This window comes from Ciconia boyciana, chromosome 1, assembly GCF_034638445.1.
Source record: "Ciconia boyciana chromosome 1, ASM3463844v1, whole genome shotgun sequence".
NCBI lineage: Eukaryota > Metazoa > Chordata > Aves > Ciconiiformes > Ciconiidae > Ciconia > Ciconia boyciana.
Window position 1 is genome coordinate 17,330,515 of NC_132934.1, and position 18,426 is coordinate 17,348,940.

Genomic DNA, 18,426 nt, shown 5'->3' on the forward strand with positions numbered 1-18,426 from the left:
AGACAAGTCATCAGAAAAACTCTCCACTGTTCTATAATCATTGGTTTATTAGCAGTCATGTCAGCTGCTGCTCGCAAGCAGTACTGCCTTTACTAACTTTATTGGTCCTTTCATCTCTTCTTGCTCAGGACTCCTCGCAGAATCTTGCTTTTCTCCCTCTTCTCATTTCTTTTTGCTGATTCTGTGTGCTGGTTTCTGCCTGGGGGCTTCCTGCAGTCTTCCTGTGCTGAACTGCAGACAAACTAAAGAAAAATATCAATACTTGTCAGGTCACATGAGTGTAAGCCTACAAATAAAATCCCATCTTTTGTGGCCATCTCACACTTTCTACTTTGTTACCTGTAAAAGCTGATCGCAAATTCTAGTACCCTAATGTAAATCTTGTCTTTTAAAAAAATGCATTTATTTTATTGATGCTGCTTTTGTGCCTTGCTAGAAGGAGCAGTACTTTAGATCCCCTCTTCTGCAGAAGATGTAGAATAATAATGTATAGAAAAGGTTTAATGTGGGATCACATCCAGGATGGAACAAAAAAGGAAGTTGAGTGCTATTCCTGTGACTCTGCTTTCTTTATAATATTGTTGTATTTCTGATAATTAAGGTTACATTGTTAAACGAATACAGCAGTTGAGTACCCCTGAAGTGCATTGTTGGTGTTGGTGCTAGATTGCTGTATGTTTTTGGCGTTTTCAGGAAACATTTTTAGATGTAGCATACACAAGAAGACAGCATTTTCCTTTTCTTCATTCCTTCTCAGAATTCCACTGGAAACTGTATCTCTTTCCTCCCTTTCTCCAAAGCATGAACTTGCACTTAAAACATATACGTGGACAAACCTATTTTAATATGGGTACCAAATATATTGGTTCTGTGCATTACAAATGGTATCTGCTTTATGGCAGAAATTAAGTAAATAAACTTAAAGCGTCTCTAATAATAAAGAAGACATGTAATGGAATCTCATTAGAAGGTTATTTAATCCTTAAAATTTCATGAGTATGTTCAAAAATAAGGGACTTTGCTTGCAGGAATGTACATATGTCCTTAAACTATGCTTAAAATGTATTATTAGAATAATATGCAAGTTAGAGGCTTTGGTTTCCCAACAGTTTGGAATTGATTGTACATATGCCCTGGACTGGTTGTCTCAGCTTAATGTTTTGCACCGTTTGCATGCAGACATGTTAATCTGACAGTGTTTGTTTGACAGTGTTAGTGTGACATGCATGCTGGTTTTGTCTTTTGTGGACAGGCTTGTGTACCCATTTTACTTCAGGAGCATTTCTACTGAACAGCTTCATTTTACAACTGACTTCAATACAATTAATCTCTTTTTAGGAAGCAGTTCTATAGTATTAAATGGTGGCATCATCCTGGTTTGAAACCTAAATGCTTTTAAACTAATAAAGTGCTTGTTTCTTGTCAGCCCAAATGGTGTGATTCTATATAAGCTAAGGCTGAGCCTCAGCTCACTAGATAGTTAAAAATACATTTTTTTTTTCATTAGAACCGGGCTGATTCTGTCTTAGAGCAAGAAGATTACAAAAAAGAGGAGGAAGAGACATTCTTACTGTCCATTGATTCAAATCCTGTCTCTTCCATGTCTTGCAGTTAATTTCCTTTGCTTTATCTTCTTTCTTCCAGATTTCCTTCTAGAATTTATTTCTGGTTTTCTGTCATCCCTGTTGCTCTGCTACAATAGATAGAGGACCACATTTGACCACAGTATGTCTAGGTGTATGATTTATTTAGATTGTATGAAAAAATTTAGTTTAGATACCAGGAAAATTCGATGGGGAATGGCTAGCAGATAGTCAAGATATTTTGAAAATCCCTGCCTTTTTGTATGCTGTTCATCTACATTCAACATTATCTGAGCTGTTTTGAATAACACTTAAAACCTGCATGTTCTGTCGTAGGTGGACAGACTAACATTATTCTTTTGGAAATTTTCTAGAAAATTTGGAAGATAGTACTGATGAGGATGCCCCATTGCATAGTCCTGGGACAGAAGGAAGGTGAGCAATCTTTGTTAACAGGTAACTGGATCTGGTTCTAGAAAAATTACTGTCATTTCCTCTTTTTGTAACGCATCATGTATCCATTAGAAGATACCTCTGACACTGTTTCGTTACGCTTTGCCCACCATTTCAGCAGAAAGAAGAATCAAATAAAAATACACATTCTGCAAAAATATGACTCTCTTCTGTCTAACTGTGATGCAATTTTTCTTTTAGTTCATTATCTTCAGATCTTTTGAAGCTTTGTGGTGAAGTCAAACCCAAAAGCAAGGTAGGCTGTACAGTGGTGATGAAAATTCATCTACACATCTTTTAAATGATTCTGTGATTCTATAATAATTCATACTTTAACGGCATTCTATAATAATTCATACTTTAACGGCACTTTCTGGAGAATGCTCTTGCTTTGCTCCAGAGACATTAATGAACGAAGACTTCCAAAAGGTGAACTGACATACTGTTCGTGTGATTTGTATGTAATATGCTTTTAGGTGACACTCACCTCTGAGAAGCAGTGATAAAAATATACTTTTTCAATATTTTGTGGTTGAATTTTTACAGTTTCAGAAAGAGATACATCTTCCAATTACTAGCACTCCGAACTGGAGTAGATTTGCAGTTTAGTATTAGTTAAGCTGCAGTTTAATGTTAATGCCAGTGGGAACTGTGAACATGCTTATCGTTTGCAGTTTGCTTCTGTGGTCATAGATATGTAAAGGAATTTTATGAAATAAATAGAAGTTTGACCTCCAGGCTCTTAATTACATTTGGTATTGGAGGAATATATCTAGGCTGGCTGCAGTTTAATATTAATGGCAGTGGGAACTGGAAACCTGCGCACTGATTGCAATTTTGTTTCTGTGCTCACAGGAGCATAAACCAAGTTTGCAAAGTAAATAGAAGCTTAGCCTCCACTCTTCTAACTGCAGTTAGCTTTGAAGGAATATATCTAGGTTGACTGTTGCATTATTGGTAGCGTTCATTGGTGTACAGCTCCTCGGGCAAGTAAACTGAGTGAGTTTGGTCTGAAAATGTTGGCGTAAAATAAACATGTCATTTTTGTAATGGCTCTGTTCAGACTGGGCCTTTGTGTTCCCCAGTGGCCTTTCTTTCCCTGAGGAATAGATCTTAATTTCACAGCATCATCACACCTAACACGTATGATCAGTTTTTTAAGAATGACTGTGTTGCACAAAGCTTGGCTCCTTTGTGAGGTTTTCTGTTGTTTTCAAATTGTTGAAATGCTGAGCGAATCTTAATTCATGTTGGCTTAAACTACTTTTGAAGTGACATAAACTAAGTAAGAAGCGGAGTTTGTATATCAGAAGAAGCATCGGTGTAAGAAGTCATGCCAATATAATTGTAGCTATTTAAATTTACACTTTGCTTTATTCCTCTCTGCTTTATAACATTTCATTTGGATAAACCTTAGGAGAGTAATGTTGTACTCCTGTAGTATTGACAGGCACTTGTAGTTGGTTGAAAGGATATCCTTGGAAACCAGTTGTCAAATCAGTGTTTCATGCTGTTGAATTTGACTTGCCTCCTCTGAAATTGTCGCCAAAGAGTATAGGTGAGCTCCTTGATTTAGTTTCCAAAGGTAGTTGCCAAGTGATTGAGGGGGATGCTAATTACCAGCTAATGATAAGCTTAAATGTAGCACTCTTGACACATACTGTGGAATGTTTAAGTCGCAACTTGGTTTTCATTTGTCTCCAGGCCCGCCGGAGGACCACTACCCAGATGGAATTGCTATATGCAGACAGCAGTGATTTAGTCTCTGACATTAGTGCTGCAGACTCTACTTTGGCTGGCTCTCTTGCATCACTTGCAGAAACCCAAGAAAGTGGGATGGCTGCTGACACAAATGATACTTCTGCTAGGGACAGAGAGTTTATTCTCCCACCATCTGGCTTACCTTCTAAGATAGGCAGCATGTAAGTTTGGCCATGCTGTACTAATTATCCTTTGCTTTTAAAAAATGCATGTTGCCAATTTCTTTTAATCTATTATTTTAACTTTACAAAGGAGGTTGGTATACTTGAAGCTTACTAAATAATCCTCACAAAACTACTCCTTTTCTACCATCACCACTTTAGAAATTATAAATGCACTGTTGTAAGTAACATGTTTCTTACGGAAGATATAAGTTCTGTTACATTGCTTTGTCGTAGTAAAATTATTGTAGCATTGTTTCTAAGTAGTTGGAAAAATCCATGTAGTACCTTGGAGAGTTTGCTATATTAGTTCTATGGGAAATGCATGTTCTAGGGAGCTAGTGAGACTCTGCTTAGAACAGCAGAGATATAAAAAAAAGACCCACCCCAAAACCCAACCCAAAAAACTTTATATAATGTAGTAATAGTATCTGTATATGGTCCTAACTATTAGGCAAAAACTTTCTGTGAGTCATCTTGTGTGGACCATGCTTAAAATGAAGAAGTCTGTACAATAATACAGGACGCAAGTGTAAAGTTAAAAGAAACATGTTGGATATTATGAATCCTCAAAAATCCTTTCTATTTGCAGGTTGCACTTACCTGCAGAACAGATTTACTAATTGAAAGTATTACTTGATGCCAAATAGAACTGAAAATATTATTTTTGTCTTTTTACTTTGGGGCCAGCAGGTCTCTCTCACATGCCCTCTCTTTTTTTGACTTGCTCTTGCTGTTCTTTTTATATCTACCAATATCACTGTTGGTTATTAGCCATTCACTGCTAGAGACCCTCTTCTTGGCTTTTTAGGTACTAGCTCCTATATGGCACAAACTCATGCGTAAACCGAATGCGCTTGCCACATTCAGTGATATGGAAAAACTGTCCCATAGCTATCTTCATGTTACGGATTCTGGAATTAGGCATCTTTCACTATCCATCTGTCCTATTTGCATAATATTTTTACAGCAGCCTCCATCTAATGTACATTTGCAATTTGTATTATTATTACTATGCATTTCTAGCATCTGCTTGAGGTGGCAATCGTGAACAGTAAAATGTGGCTGACAGCAATTATTAACCCATGCTGATGGCTTCAGTGCATTTCACAAGTAGAGTCTGCTTGGAAAGAATGCTCTTGGGGTTGAGGATAGGTGGAAAAACCCACTTGTTTCAGCAGTTAGTGTGATATCACTAGAGACTTTTGAAGCTTCAAGATTTAAAACATCAAGTGTTATGACCTGGCATCCAAGACTCAGGTAATACCAACTTTTGCCTCACTTCATCTTCTAGAATGTATCCATTTGTGAAAGTGAGCCAGCAATGAGGCAAAACAGGATTTTCCAAAAACTGTGTTCTGTGAGCGTTAGAGAGTTACGCGCTATCAGTAAATCAGTTTATTTTGGTTTGTGATGTATATTTTGTATATTTTGGTTTGTTGGCTCATGTATATTTTGGTTTGTTGTTGATCACATTAGCAGATAAGTGATCAAAAATTACCACAATCTGTCTGCAGTGACTTCCTTGCTGTAATCGAGATGCTTTTTCAAAACTATAACTCAGTATACTTTATATAGTCTTGCTATTTTTGCTGGTCACTGGTCATTGTTGAAGAAATGTTCTCTTTGTGAGCCATCTCGCCTTCCTATATGGGCCTGTAGTGCTATCATTTCTCTTGTAATAAAATACGTTCTTCTGGGAGCAGATTGTGGTCTTATCTGCAATAAACATTATCTCCCTTGTGCCACTTACTTAAGTGGCATTCAGGGATGTAGAAGCAGTAATAGTGATTCAAAATATGCATTCTCGAAGAGACAGAAATTAATTATATGCTTAGGTGCAAATCTAGGTGTCTGCGTATGTACGAACTGCTCCACTCTGGAAACCTTTCAGTTTTCTCAGATCTGTGATGATTCAGAGAGGCACCTAAATGCACGTGAGCAACAGTTAGTTTGGTTGGAATTCTGTTTACAAAGATGGCTAGTGCCATTGTCCTTTGATATGATCAACTCATCCATAGCAGCCTCTTCAGGGTAGAGTGGTTTCCTGTAGGTCTTGTGCCAGCTCTGTTCAGATGTCTGATATCCTGAGAAATCTAGAAGGGCACTGGAAACCTGTAATTAGGTGTGTGTCTTGCTCCTTTTCATTCAGGTCATTGACATCATGCACCTGTTTTTTACATTTATGCTTAGGAAGTTCATTCCTGCATTTTTATAATACCTGAATTTCCAGGTTTTCAAAAAGAATTCATAATATGATCATGCTCTTTACACCTTCTTCTGAGGATGTGCCACTGTGGAGTCAAAGGTGGAAGACTCAAGGGGCAGGTAGAGAGTGAGCAAGAGGGAGCTGGCTCCATGTCTGAGTATGCAGGATGCTGGTGTGAGGCAGAGGAGCTTGGGTTCCTGTTTCTGGTGTAGTTTATTTAATCTAGTAGCTGCACAGTAGACACATAGGCAACCACGGCAGTGGAGACTATAACCCAAGTTTGTCATGCTTGCTGAAAGATCTAGCTATTAGGTTGATCATGGGATTTGCCTTGTGACCCCAGGACTTCTGCATTCCTTAATGTGTACTGGTCCAGCACAAAGAGGAGGAGGGAGTGTGTCCTGTTCCACCTCTTTTTATGTCCTTTGCAGAGTATGCCTAGAGGTAAGGGAGCCCTGCAGAGAAATGGGTGCTCTGGCCTTGAGGAGGGAATTGAACCCACCTTCTCCCCTTCTTTTTGTGTACTTTAACTGCTATATTTTTGTGCAAAATCAGACAGGCTCTCACTTGTCCTCCTTTTCCTGTTTCTTGAAGACCCTGGGGGAGCTCTAGGGTCTGCACGCAACTCTTGGCACTAGGTCCTACAAGTAGGAGCTTTACCTTCTAATTAGGGCTTGTGTTCAGTGTGCATATGATCACTTGAGACAGTCAGCTACTTGACTTGTTCAGCTGTTCTTGGTTGTGCTGTGCTTGTTAAATCATGTTATTCTGCATGCCAGTACCCAGGTAGATTTTATATAGCACAAACTTCCTATCAAGGGAAACTGGTACAGCTTTTCTCATGCAGCGAAGTTGCAGCTATGTAGACCCAGAGCCTGCAGAGCTCTGAGACCAGATGCTAGTAACCGTATCAGGCAGGTGGCCTGCCAACTGAACTTCGTCTGCTTAATAAAGTTGTGTGGCACAAAAGCACTTTCAGAATCTTCTTTCTCTCTTTTAGTGAGTGTTTCTGGTCCTTATATTCATAGAAACAACTTCTAAACACACAAAAAAAGGATAAACTAAAGCAAATGTTGCTTTTCTGATTGCCCAGGTAGTGAGAAATGGGAGTTCAGAAGAGTGGAGACCATCCAGATTCCGTTCTCTTTTTTTATCTGACTGTGGTGAAATTATGACATTTGGGTGTCAGCATTAATATTGCACTCTTGATCTTTTTGCTATTTTTAATGGGGAGGGAGAAAGACCACAGTGACTGTGAACTGGAATTATTTCAGAGCAAGAACTAGAGAGACAAAGGAGGGATGGAAAGCAAGGAAGAAGGGAAGGGGGGACAAAGAGGAGCAATGTTGTTATAGTTAGGCAGTCAATGGGAAGTACTTTTTCTCACTTCCTAATTTTGTATTTGATATTGAAACATGAATATGTTAATGCAAGGTTTAATTCATATGTAAGAGTCATCATGATTTCTCTGTTCTTCATGTCTGTAAGTGGTCTATTGTAGATGAAAGTTGTGGAATCTGAAAGTTTAAATCTTAGTCAGACCTTCCATCTTCTCCATGGTCTTAATTTGAGATGCATACTCCACTGTATTTCTTTTAGTCGGTCTCTTTTTTTACTGAATTAGTAGATCTCCTTTGCATATTCAGTATCTGGCTCTTTATGTGTTGATGAACCGTGAAAGTTAATAAACTTGGTGTATTTTTATATTAAAATGTGAGAACAAATTTAGAGTCTGTAGATTCAAGAGAGACAATAATAGATTAAGCACATTCTGAAATTTGAAATCTGAGTGGGAGAATGACAGCTAATGTAAGAAAAGCAAGTTTGTAAAGGGCCTTAAAGTAAGATAATGATTCCTCTTGCTTTAGTTCTAGACAGCCATCTCTGTCAGAGAAGAAGATACCAGAGCCTTCACCTTTAGCAAAGAGAAAAGCCTATGAGAAAACAGTGGAAAAGACAAAGGCAAAAGAACAAAAACTGTAAGATTCTTTTAAATTTATTTTCTCTGACATAATTAACCTTGAGTATATTGTCTTGAAAAATAAATCTGTATTTTTCTATTTCTTTAATTCTAGGACAGTTTTTATTGTTGGCAGTGAAATTATTCACTGCTCAACTTCTGTGTGGGTTTTTTTTTTTCCCAGAGTGTTTTTCTGTACAAAGTAACTCAGGAGCAGAGCCCTGAGAAAATGTCTTTTGGAGCATTTGCAAATGACTTTTTTTTTTTTTTTTTTTTTAATGGAAGTCATCGATTTCTCTAAGAAACTGCAGTTTCATTAGAATTTCTTCATTTTATATATGTGTGTGTTCTGCCTGGAGCTTTCGCTGTTAGCACATAAACTTTGAACATCGTGCCACCTTGCACTCTGCAATGGTTTGTAATCTTAAGTTTATTACCTTCTCTGGGAAATATCTGTAGCTAGCATTATAATTTTATTTATTTGCTTAAGAAAAGAGCATCTAACATTTGAGGCATATTGCATTTAACTTTTCTAACCATTCATAACCTGTTAAAGAAGATGTTCTTTTTTTCTTGTAGCTCAGATTCTGGAGCCCCAGAGGCTAGTCTGTCACCTCCTACTTCCCCACCAAGCCGGCCCCGTAATGAAATGAATGTTTTTAGTCGTCTTACTGTTTCTCAGGGAAACACATCAGTTCAGCAGGATAAGTAAGTCACAAAGGGAAGCCTCAGCCCCCAACCAGGGAATTGCAAAGTGTGCTCAAGTTATCAGTGTAGTATCCATTAGATATTTTGCCCTTTTCCTGCAAGACAGGAGGAGACATTTCTTGTGTTTTCCTGTAGTTTTCAAAGAAAATATTTTAAACTTCCATGGAACCATTGTAAAAATTCAAGAAAAGCAATTTCCTGCTGAACCTTGTTTCCTGTTTTCTAGGCTGTGTCTGGTATTTGTAGTTTTAAACCCAAAATAGAAAAGAACAGTAGAATTCTTAGATGTATGTGTATTTGTGTGTGTGTTTACACCTGGAAGTAGGATTTCGCTGACAATTTAGGAAATAGTGCTTTTGACAGTTATTCAGTTACTCCAGCATTGCTCCAAGTGCTGTCACAACAGCACCCCAGAGGATGCGATGTTGAAATGGCTAGAATACAGTTGTTTAGAGATTATCCAAATTATTGAACAGACTGACTTTAGGAGGTGATCTGGAGGAGCAGATGATATTCATACCTTGTTTAGAAGATGTAGAGCTCAATTTCCTGGCATGTTAGGCATCTGTTTCTGTAGGAGCCTTACTCCAAATTGCAGTGGATTTGACTTGAGCAGAATCTTTTATTGCAGGTTTCGGTACTGATACTAGTGACATGCAGCGCTTATGAACTGCAACTCAGAATAAACCTTTAGTTCTGTCTGTAGCAAGACAATAAATTGCTTGTCTGTTTACACAGACAAGCAATTTTGTTTATTGTTTTTTGTAAAACTTTGGGGTTTTTTCAGTGGTCTACAGAGTCACCAAGCAGTGGCTTGCAAGGCTTTCCATAGTTTAACTGTGCTTGTAACTTCTTTGTCTTAGCTATGTTACCTTTATCTTATTGCTAACTCCCACCTAACCCTTTTCATTTTCTCTGGACTGACTTTGATGTCAAATTGAAAGTGCTGAATCTGTTTGATTTGAGTTGAAAATGAAGGACATCTTAAGACATACTGCAAATGTTCATGTCTGGGGGGGGATTTTTTTCTTGGTTTTTATTTTTAAATGTTTTTGAAAATGAGACGTGAAGGATTTTGAACTGAGGATTGTTTGCAAATTGCTGTTCTTATTTCAGTGGGCTGTCAATATGTTTAATATTTATATTTTTATGATTAATACTTTACAGGTTTTTTCTACACTTAACAGGCATTGATGTTCAGAATTTTCTTTTCCTTTTGATATTTTCAACAAGCACTATGTTACGGAGATTAAATTATGCATCCATCTTCTCCTTTTACTTTGTTGCCTTTACTTCTGTAAGAAAATGTTGGGGAAATAAGAAATGGCTCAGCTGGTGTTACTCAGCTTCTTTGGCTGAGACAGTCTACCAGTGTAACTTACTGCTGAGAGTGCTATTTTAAGATTATTATTCCGCCCCCCTGCCCATATTATCACGGGTTTAAGGTATACCCTGAGCAATGCTGCATACTGTATGTGGCTTTGCATTGCCTTTCTGAATTGGCCATGCTGTTGTTTGTTCTTCTCGTATGGAGGCTTTACTTTGCTGATACCTATATTCTTTCTCCTCACAATTCCATCACTGTTGATTGTAGGTCTGATGAAAGTGATTCCTCTCTGTCGGAGGTACACAGGTACTCTCTCTTTCTGTTTTCTGTTTTCTTGGCATCTCTCACTGAAGTTATTCCAGTTCCTAGGAAATTTCATTTTGCTGCATGAATTTTCCTGATACTTGGGCACTGTATCTCTTTTGCTTTTGCCAGAAGTTTAAAAATCTGAAATTTTGGTCAAGCATGTCTCCCCCTCTCCTTTTTTAGGTGTTCTTTATCGTTGTTGAGCATGTCAGGTTTTTTCTTTTTAAATTAAGTATGGTATAAACCTTTCCTTAGACATATTCTTTCTCTCTTTGTTTTCTTTAAAAAAAGAGGAGCAGACTTTTCTTAGGTTTTATATGCTTCTCTCTTTCTTTTTGTTTTTCTTGTTCGGTTGTATGCTTTGGTCACTAAAAATTAAATCCCAGTGTAAATAAAAATTAGTAGGTTTTTTATGTCTTTCTGACAGAACGCGCAGTGGCATAAGAGATGAAAGAAATGTCCCCAGTCATGTTCCTAAGCTGTGGCTTAGGATTCTGGTACTCAGTGAAAACTTAATTTGGTAATCAAGAGAAGGGCAGTCAAAGGGCTAATAATAATGTGATGGTGGCTTTGTCTGGTCATTGTAGCAGTTGTAGCATTTTTTGTCTGTAGATTTCAGAGCACTGCACATAGGTAGACAAATAGCTCCAGGACATGTATTTTACATGGCTTGTCAAGGGAATGAGTGGGTGAGAACAGCAGTAGGAATAACTCAGTCTAGAGGCAGCATGATCCACTGGGGAATACTACAGAGAAAACTGTATTAGTTTTGTGTGGTGTTAGAAAACAAATAATAATAATAAAGAAAATTGTTCCTGTATTCTTGAAAACATAAAAAGGTGCAGATTGAAAGGTGAATGCCTTTCCAAAATGAGGAAGTTAATGTCAAACAATTTAAGGCAATATTAATATTAGTAAAATCTGTAAAAGGAATGTGGAGTAATGAATTATATGAATGAAGATGTCCTGAGCAGTAAAAATGGATAAAATAATAATTTCTAAGACTGTACTAGATAAACCAGCTAATTGTCACTAAGATAGTATCGGGAAGGACTTTTTCCTTCCTGTAGCAAGTTTCTGGGCAATATTACGGAATTTTTACATTTTCCTAAAGCATCTGACATGCTTTCTTTTTTTTTTTTTTTTTTTTTAATGTGAGATAGGGCTATGGCTTAGTTCCTTTTTCTCACAGTTACATGTGTAATCCCCAGAAGAGCGTGACAGTGAGTCTTAGCAGCAAGCTGGTCAGGTCACAGCATTGTGTTGCATGTTTGTGGGCATTACCTTGAGGCTTTTCTACACTTCACAGAAATCAAAGGGGTCCATGTGTGTGTGCAGTTGTATGCATGGAATTTTAGACTGCTAATAATTTTTGTTTCGTGATGACTGTGATTTTTTTTTTTTTTTTTTTTTTTTCCTCCTCAGGCTGAGTTACAGTCTTTTGGCATCACCACAGAACTAGCTACAAAACCCCAGGAAGATTCCTCTGGGGTATCTGTAGTCCAACCATACTCCCTTTTAGCCATTTGAGTACAAGTGTGGCGTTGGGTACAGAGTGCAGTAGGAACCTTCCTGAGGCACACAAGTTAGCAGCAGTTCTCCAAGCCTGCCTGTAGAAGTCAATTGATGTGAAATGCCTGCTGACTTTGGAATTGGCAGTGTACACTAAACGTGCTCCATTTTTCAGATGTGCTATTTTAGACTAAGATGTCTTGATGCAATTTGTAGTCTTAAGGTTGGACCTACGAATCCAGGAGCTTTAAGCATCCTGGTTCTTTCAGCATTATGCAGACTTTCCTATATGCTCAATACTCAGCATCTTGTCTTTTTCATTTGTTTGGTTTTGTATGTGATTTCCTTTAACTGGTAGTCCAGTTGACACTTGTTGAAGCTAAACAGTAAAAATCCCTACATAGTTTATGAAAGGCATTCAGCTGTTCTGCCCATGTAAGAAAATTAGATTAATTTTTTCTCTACATTTAAGTAAATTAGTTTGATTTGTGTCTATTACTATGCACAACTCACATTCTCTTTTTTTCTTTAGGGGGATAATTAACCCATTCCCTGCTTCAAAATGCATCAGATTGTCCCCACTTCAGTGTATCTATACAGCTGAAGGACATACCAAGGCTGTGCTTTGTGTTGATGCAACTGATGATCTTCTCTTCACTGGATCTAAAGGTTAGGCAAGCTTCATGCATCTGTGCTGCCTACAGAGGCTGTTTTGACAGCTTGGGGTATTGTGAAATTCTCAGTTTGTGCTTAGTGCTGTAAACACACTGGAAAATTGTGAGGATCCATTTTGCAACATAAGCTGAAGAAGGATTTACAGTAATTATCTACAGGTTTTAATTCCAATGGGTAGTGTTTGGCTGTTTATTTGTAGTGGAAAAAGTAACTCTCAAGAATAACATTAACATTTGTTGAATGATATGATGGAACCAATCAAGGTAACATGTGCACACATGATGTGCAGTGCAAAGTAATAGCCTCAGGGTAGGGGTAGAGGTGCAAATTAGCACATCTTTGGCTGTGGTGCCTACAGAGTTTGAATAGATTCTTCCTGCCATAGTTGATTCTCTGAGCAGAGCTAGGGCCATCTTCTGCTTCCTGTGTGCACCTCGTCCTGTCCCTTGTGGGTGTAAGAATTGTATGGCTGTTGTGGGAGGGGCTAGATCTAGTAGTCATTAAATTCCCTACTGGATGGTGCAGCCACTCTATGAACTCTTCAAGTTGATAGAAATAGTGTTTTGGAAGAAAGGTATGGTTTCTGTGGCTATTCTACTACCTGGCTGTTAAAAATACCAAGACACGTTCTTACAGTGAATTGGCAAACTTGTGGTCTAATAGGTTTTAAGCCACTGTTTTGGCATTTGTGCAAGTACAAATGCAAAAAAGGACGTATCTTTAGCTTCTGTAAATGTTGCTTGGTTAATTTGTATTGAGATTTCAAATTTAGTGGCTATGTGCAGAAAAAAAAAAGGCTTTTAAATTTTTTATTTTACATCTAGATTTGTGTTCTAAAGGGTTGGTTTGTTTTTTAACATAGGGGTGCTTGCAGATGTTGTAAATATTTGCTCTTTCTTGTCATATGCTAGCTTCCCATATTTATGGAAGAATTTTTCCTGTATATATTTTTGGAGGGGAAAACTTTACAAAGTATACTTGTACTCAAGAGTACAAGAGTGTAGACAGCAGTTTAATTAAAGTTAAATCATTTGGAAATTGTTGCTGCAGCAGAAAGCCTCAGCTCACTGATAGCCATAACACTAGCAGACAGTGCCAATTCAGAAATGCCAATAAGCTTTCAGGTGTGTTGTGGATACTGGGCTCTGGTCTTGATAGTTGGGATTTTTAAAGTGGCTGACGAGTTCTTGGTATACTTACCTTCTTCGTGCTCTTATAAACACTGCCTACACATGAAGTTTTCTCTTCATCCTCCCAGTACTTATTTCAGTAAAAATGTACTTATATATACGGAGCGATACAGACATGGTACAACAAGAAGAGTTTCCTGTGTGGACTTCATTTGTGTTGCAAAAGTCTTGAAAAATTCTAGGCATCTGGGCCTTTAGTACATAAAAGGTTGCAGTATTTAAATTCCTTTGCTACTGAATGAAAACGATGACTAAAGCACTTATGCTGGGATTTTCAGAGGCTCCTAAAGCACCAAATAGTTTGGATCACTTCTCGGCTTTGTAATTTTGTTGTGGCAGTCAGTCCTCTGTCATGCTTAGGGTCAAAGCCCCTCCTGAACTATGTTATGGATAAAGAATCCTCAAATTAAAAATTGAGTAGTTCTCTTGATCTGTCATCCAAACTTTACAGCCTTCAAACAGGCTGTTTGACAGTTTGGGGTTGACGTGGGATTTTATCCTTTTAAAATGCTATGGGAGCTAATATGCACATCTTCAACATGACATTTAATGATTAACCTTAGTTTTGATGATAGTAGATGATGCCCATGTGTAGTCTACAAAAACAGATTAATTAAATAGGTCTTTAAAAGTGCCTACCAAAATGGAGGGTTATGTATGAGTGCAAATGAATGTATGGACTGTTTTTAAAATTAATTGAGTTTTGGAAAAACATGTTTTCTGTGGTGTTTCTTTGGTGGGTTTTGTTTGTTTAAATTTTTTTTTATTATTATTTTTTTCCCTTTTTGCTTGTCTTTATTTAGATCGTACCTGTAAAGTCTGGAATCTGGTAACTGGACAAGAGATTATGTCTCTGGGGGGTCATCCAAATAATGTTGTTTCTATAAAATATTGCAACTACACTAGCCTGGTCTTCACAGTCTCAACCTCCTATATCAAGGTGTGGGACATCAGAGATTCTGCTAAGTGTATTCGGACATTGACGTAAGTATGGTAAACCTCGAATGCCAAGAGTTTAAATGAATCTTACTTTTAGATAAAAAATATTATTAGATTTAATTCAGTAGTGCAGCACAGTGTAATTTAAGTACACTGTTTGGGGCTGGAGGCTTTTTTTATGTGCTCAGGCTAAGTCAGTGTAGGGCATTGTTAATATATGGAAACACAAAACAATTTGCATTTGTGCCTATAGTGTTTTATCAGATTTTCAGTATTCATAATTGGCTTATTATGAATACATAATAAGGGAGTTTCTTTCCCCCCCCCCCCCCCCCTTCCTCCCTGTACTCAGGTCTTCAGGCCAGGCAATGCCTGGTGATGTGTGTTCTGGAAGTACTAACAGAACAGTCACTATCCCAGCTGGAGAGAACCAGATCAATCAGATTGCACTAAATCCAACTGGCACATTCCTCTATGCAGCTGCTGGAAACTCAGTGAGGATGTGGGACCTGAAAAGGTACTGAACACCAGCAGAAGAGAATATTCTTTAGGTGGTTATATGTGCATATGAAACAAAGTCAATGAAATGTTTCCTGTTTATGGTAATGCTCATAACCTAGGCAAAATATGGTCAAGATATGGATCAACTAACCCGTGCCATGGTGGTTACTGAGATAACAGAAGTGCTCATGATCTCCTTGTGTGTTAAGGTTATGGTGAATAGTTTCAGTAAAAATTATTGGAAAAAACATAGAATCATAGAATAGTTTGGGTTGGAAAGGACCTTTAAAGGTCACCTAGTCCAGCCACCTTGCAATGAGCAGAGACATCTTCAGCTAGATCAGGTTGCTCAAAGCCCCGTCCAACATGACCTTGAATGTTTCCAGGGATGGGGCATCTACCACCTCTCTGGGCAGCCTGTGCCAGTGTTTCACCACCCTCATCGTAACAAATGTCTTCCTTATATCTAGTCTGAATCTACCCTCCTTTAGTTTAAAACCATTGCCCCTTGCCCTATTGCTACAGGCCCTACTAAAAAGTCTGTCCCCACCTTTCTTATAAGTGCCCTTTAAGTATTGAAAGGACGAACACAGGAAAGGAAAAAGGACAAAACACACTGAAAGGAAAAATACAAGGTTTTGTTTAAGACAGGCACTATAAAACAGACTCTTGTAAGGTGACAGGTGTATGAATCCTGACTAGTAATTGTTGATGAGATGATGAAAGCCAACTGATGTAATGCAATATAATGTGGGGCTATGATAGCCACACTATAATAGCACTTTTCCAAAGAGAACCTGCACCCAAAGAGTGTGTTCAAAATACAGAGAATACTTTGAGGGGTCTGATTTGTCTTTACTTTAACATTTTAAATTCTTGTTTTACATATATAGAAGCTTTTATTTACATTTACATGTGGATATGAGCAATAGAGTACATGTAACCAGGGGATGAATAGTGAAGACATGGGGAAAATAAAAAGATCCATTCTGGCAGAAACTGTGCTATAGATTGTATTGGATATTATGAAAAAATTACAAATCCTCATTTCTTCTCTTATTCTTGAAGATTTCAGTCTACAGGAAAGCTAACTGGTCACCAGGGTCCTGTTATGTGCCTTACTGTAGATCGAATTTCCAATGGACAAGATCTTATTGTCACTGGTTCGAAGGATCATTATATAAAGGTAAACCATGAGTATTTGCTTATTCATTTTAACTCTTCACATCAGCATGGGATGCAGGCTTCAGCAGAAGTGACTCACATCTCCATATCTGAAACATGATAGCCAAGATGGAAATTCTTTCATCAGTTATAGATTATGAATAATGTTCAGTCTTAATAAATGCTTATCACTTCAGTGCTATTTTTATTTGGAGGGTTGTCTGTAGTTAAACTTTTCCTTAATCCCCAGTAAGGTGGACGTCAGGTGTATGAAGTCTTGGAGAAATATTCATAACACCTACTCTTAAGTAAGATTTAGCCCTTGAAAGTATCTTAAGTAAGTGCCTCTGTTTTGGAGTGCAGACCTAATTGCCTCAGCAGAGACCCTCTGTGTGCTCCCCACAGAAGAGAGTCTGGGGCCTAGCCCAGGCTCTCACTTACGTGTTACCTGAGTTCTGGAGTGGGGAAGGAGAAAGGGATCAGCACATCTCAGCCAAGGTGCCCACTCTATTTGGTGTATTCATTAGGATGCAGGTTGCTCGCACAGCCGGTGATGTTATGATACTTTCCTGCTTCTTGGCATTGTGATTAATTCACTCAAGGACAGGGAATTCGGTTGGTTGGTTTTTGGGGGTGGTTGGTTTTTTTTTTTTTTTTTTTTGGGGGGGGGTGGTCTGGGTTGTGGTGGTTTTTTCTGTTCCCTTTTTTTTTGGGGGGGGGCACCTCAGCCAGGCGTATTTGAACCCACAAGCTCCTGTTTCTCAGAAGTATGCCCAAACCACCAGACTATGGGAACTATACATCATCTTCCACATAAAGCTGACCCTCACACTGCAAAGAATGTGTGATTCATGAGGCCAAAGAGAGAACGAGCAAGATACTCTACCTTGTTGTGAGGCGGTACCCTTCGTTCTGGTCTTTATACTTCTCGCACACTGGAAAAAAGCGTATAAACATATCTGGGAGTGGAGCAGGAGCCAGAACCCGAGTGAGCCTTCATAGAATCTTAGAATCATAGAAATCATAGCTTTCTCACTGATCTGGGCTTTCTCTTTTTGACATTATCCTGCAATACTTGAACGCTTGGCTGTGCGCTGGGCCAGCCTCAGAAGATTGCCTGCGAGATAGGTGCATAGCTTGACAGCGTGGGCCATGGATTTGAATCCTATCAGCAGTCCCTATGGTTAGAGGCCAGAGGATTCTTAGGCAGTAGGGTGACAGAGAGAGGCACTCATAATTACTTGTCTGCAAAGTTCAGAATATGGGGTTAGTTAAGAGCTACCATTCTGGCACAGTAATGGGTGTAGGACCTCAGTGGGGACAACAGGATGTGATCATGTAATGCAAGTTTGTCATGCTACCAACTCATGTGACAAGCAAGGAGGTGGAAGGGCTTTTGGAAAACAGCACTGTCAACAGTCAGGGAAGTTTATCTGCCATTCTTCAGTGGTCCCTTGCTGTGGGCAGGCTACGTAAATCCTTATAAGGCCACCTGCTTCTTGACTTACACCACTAGAATATCCAGGGATAATTTGGCTATGTGTATGTGCTGCAGAGTAGTGGGTGTTCTGCAAGGTGAACACATCCATAATTGCCAAGCTGCTTTGGATATTACAAATGATCTGTATGTGCAGCAGTTTGGGAATTCTCAGTGTTTCTCCATTTGGGTAGGTCCACTGGGGGTAGTAGGTCTGGTCACAGATACTGCTTTCCCCTGCCACAGGAAACTACTGTCTTGTCTACTGAGCCAGGAATATTAGTTGCCTCTGTCTAAGTGCCTAATTTTTCTGGTGTATCATTGAACTCTTTTGTTACAACTCTAACTGATGCATGTTAATTGAATGCGGTAACTTTTAAAATCCCTTTAACTCACTTAAGTTATTATTTTACACTACCAAGCTGTCCCCTTTTTTACTGCCAAGCTTATTAATTTTAAAAGGTCAATGAAGAGCAAATAATAGGGGATGAAGTCTGACA

General features: G+C 38.4%; 1 protein-coding gene across 10 annotated transcripts in view; it reads left to right on the forward strand.

Moving 5' to 3' along the window:
* KIF21A (kinesin family member 21A) overlaps positions 1-18,426 on the forward strand; it is a 92,326-nt gene that overhangs the window by 67,724 nt on the left and 6,176 nt on the right. For 4 of the 10 annotated variants that reach the window (XM_072859932.1, XM_072859942.1, XM_072859950.1 and 1 more), the window contains 10 exons: positions 1,958-2,018; positions 2,238-2,292; positions 3,741-3,958; positions 8,036-8,146; positions 8,707-8,835; positions 10,430-10,468; positions 12,513-12,649; positions 14,649-14,829; positions 15,137-15,301; positions 16,354-16,471. In XM_072859932.1, coding sequence (XP_072716033.1) covers positions 1,958-2,018; positions 2,238-2,292; positions 3,741-3,958; positions 8,036-8,146; positions 8,707-8,835; positions 10,430-10,468; positions 12,513-12,649; positions 14,649-14,829; positions 15,137-15,301; positions 16,354-16,471 — 1,214 coding nt within the window. The remainder of the gene's footprint in view (positions 1-1,957; positions 2,019-2,237; positions 2,293-3,740; positions 3,959-8,035; positions 8,147-8,706; positions 8,836-10,429; positions 10,469-12,512; positions 12,650-14,648; positions 14,830-15,136; positions 15,302-16,353; positions 16,472-18,426) is intronic. The other 6 variants (XM_072859959.1, XM_072860015.1, XM_072859979.1 and 3 more) reach the window with 4 other exon arrangements.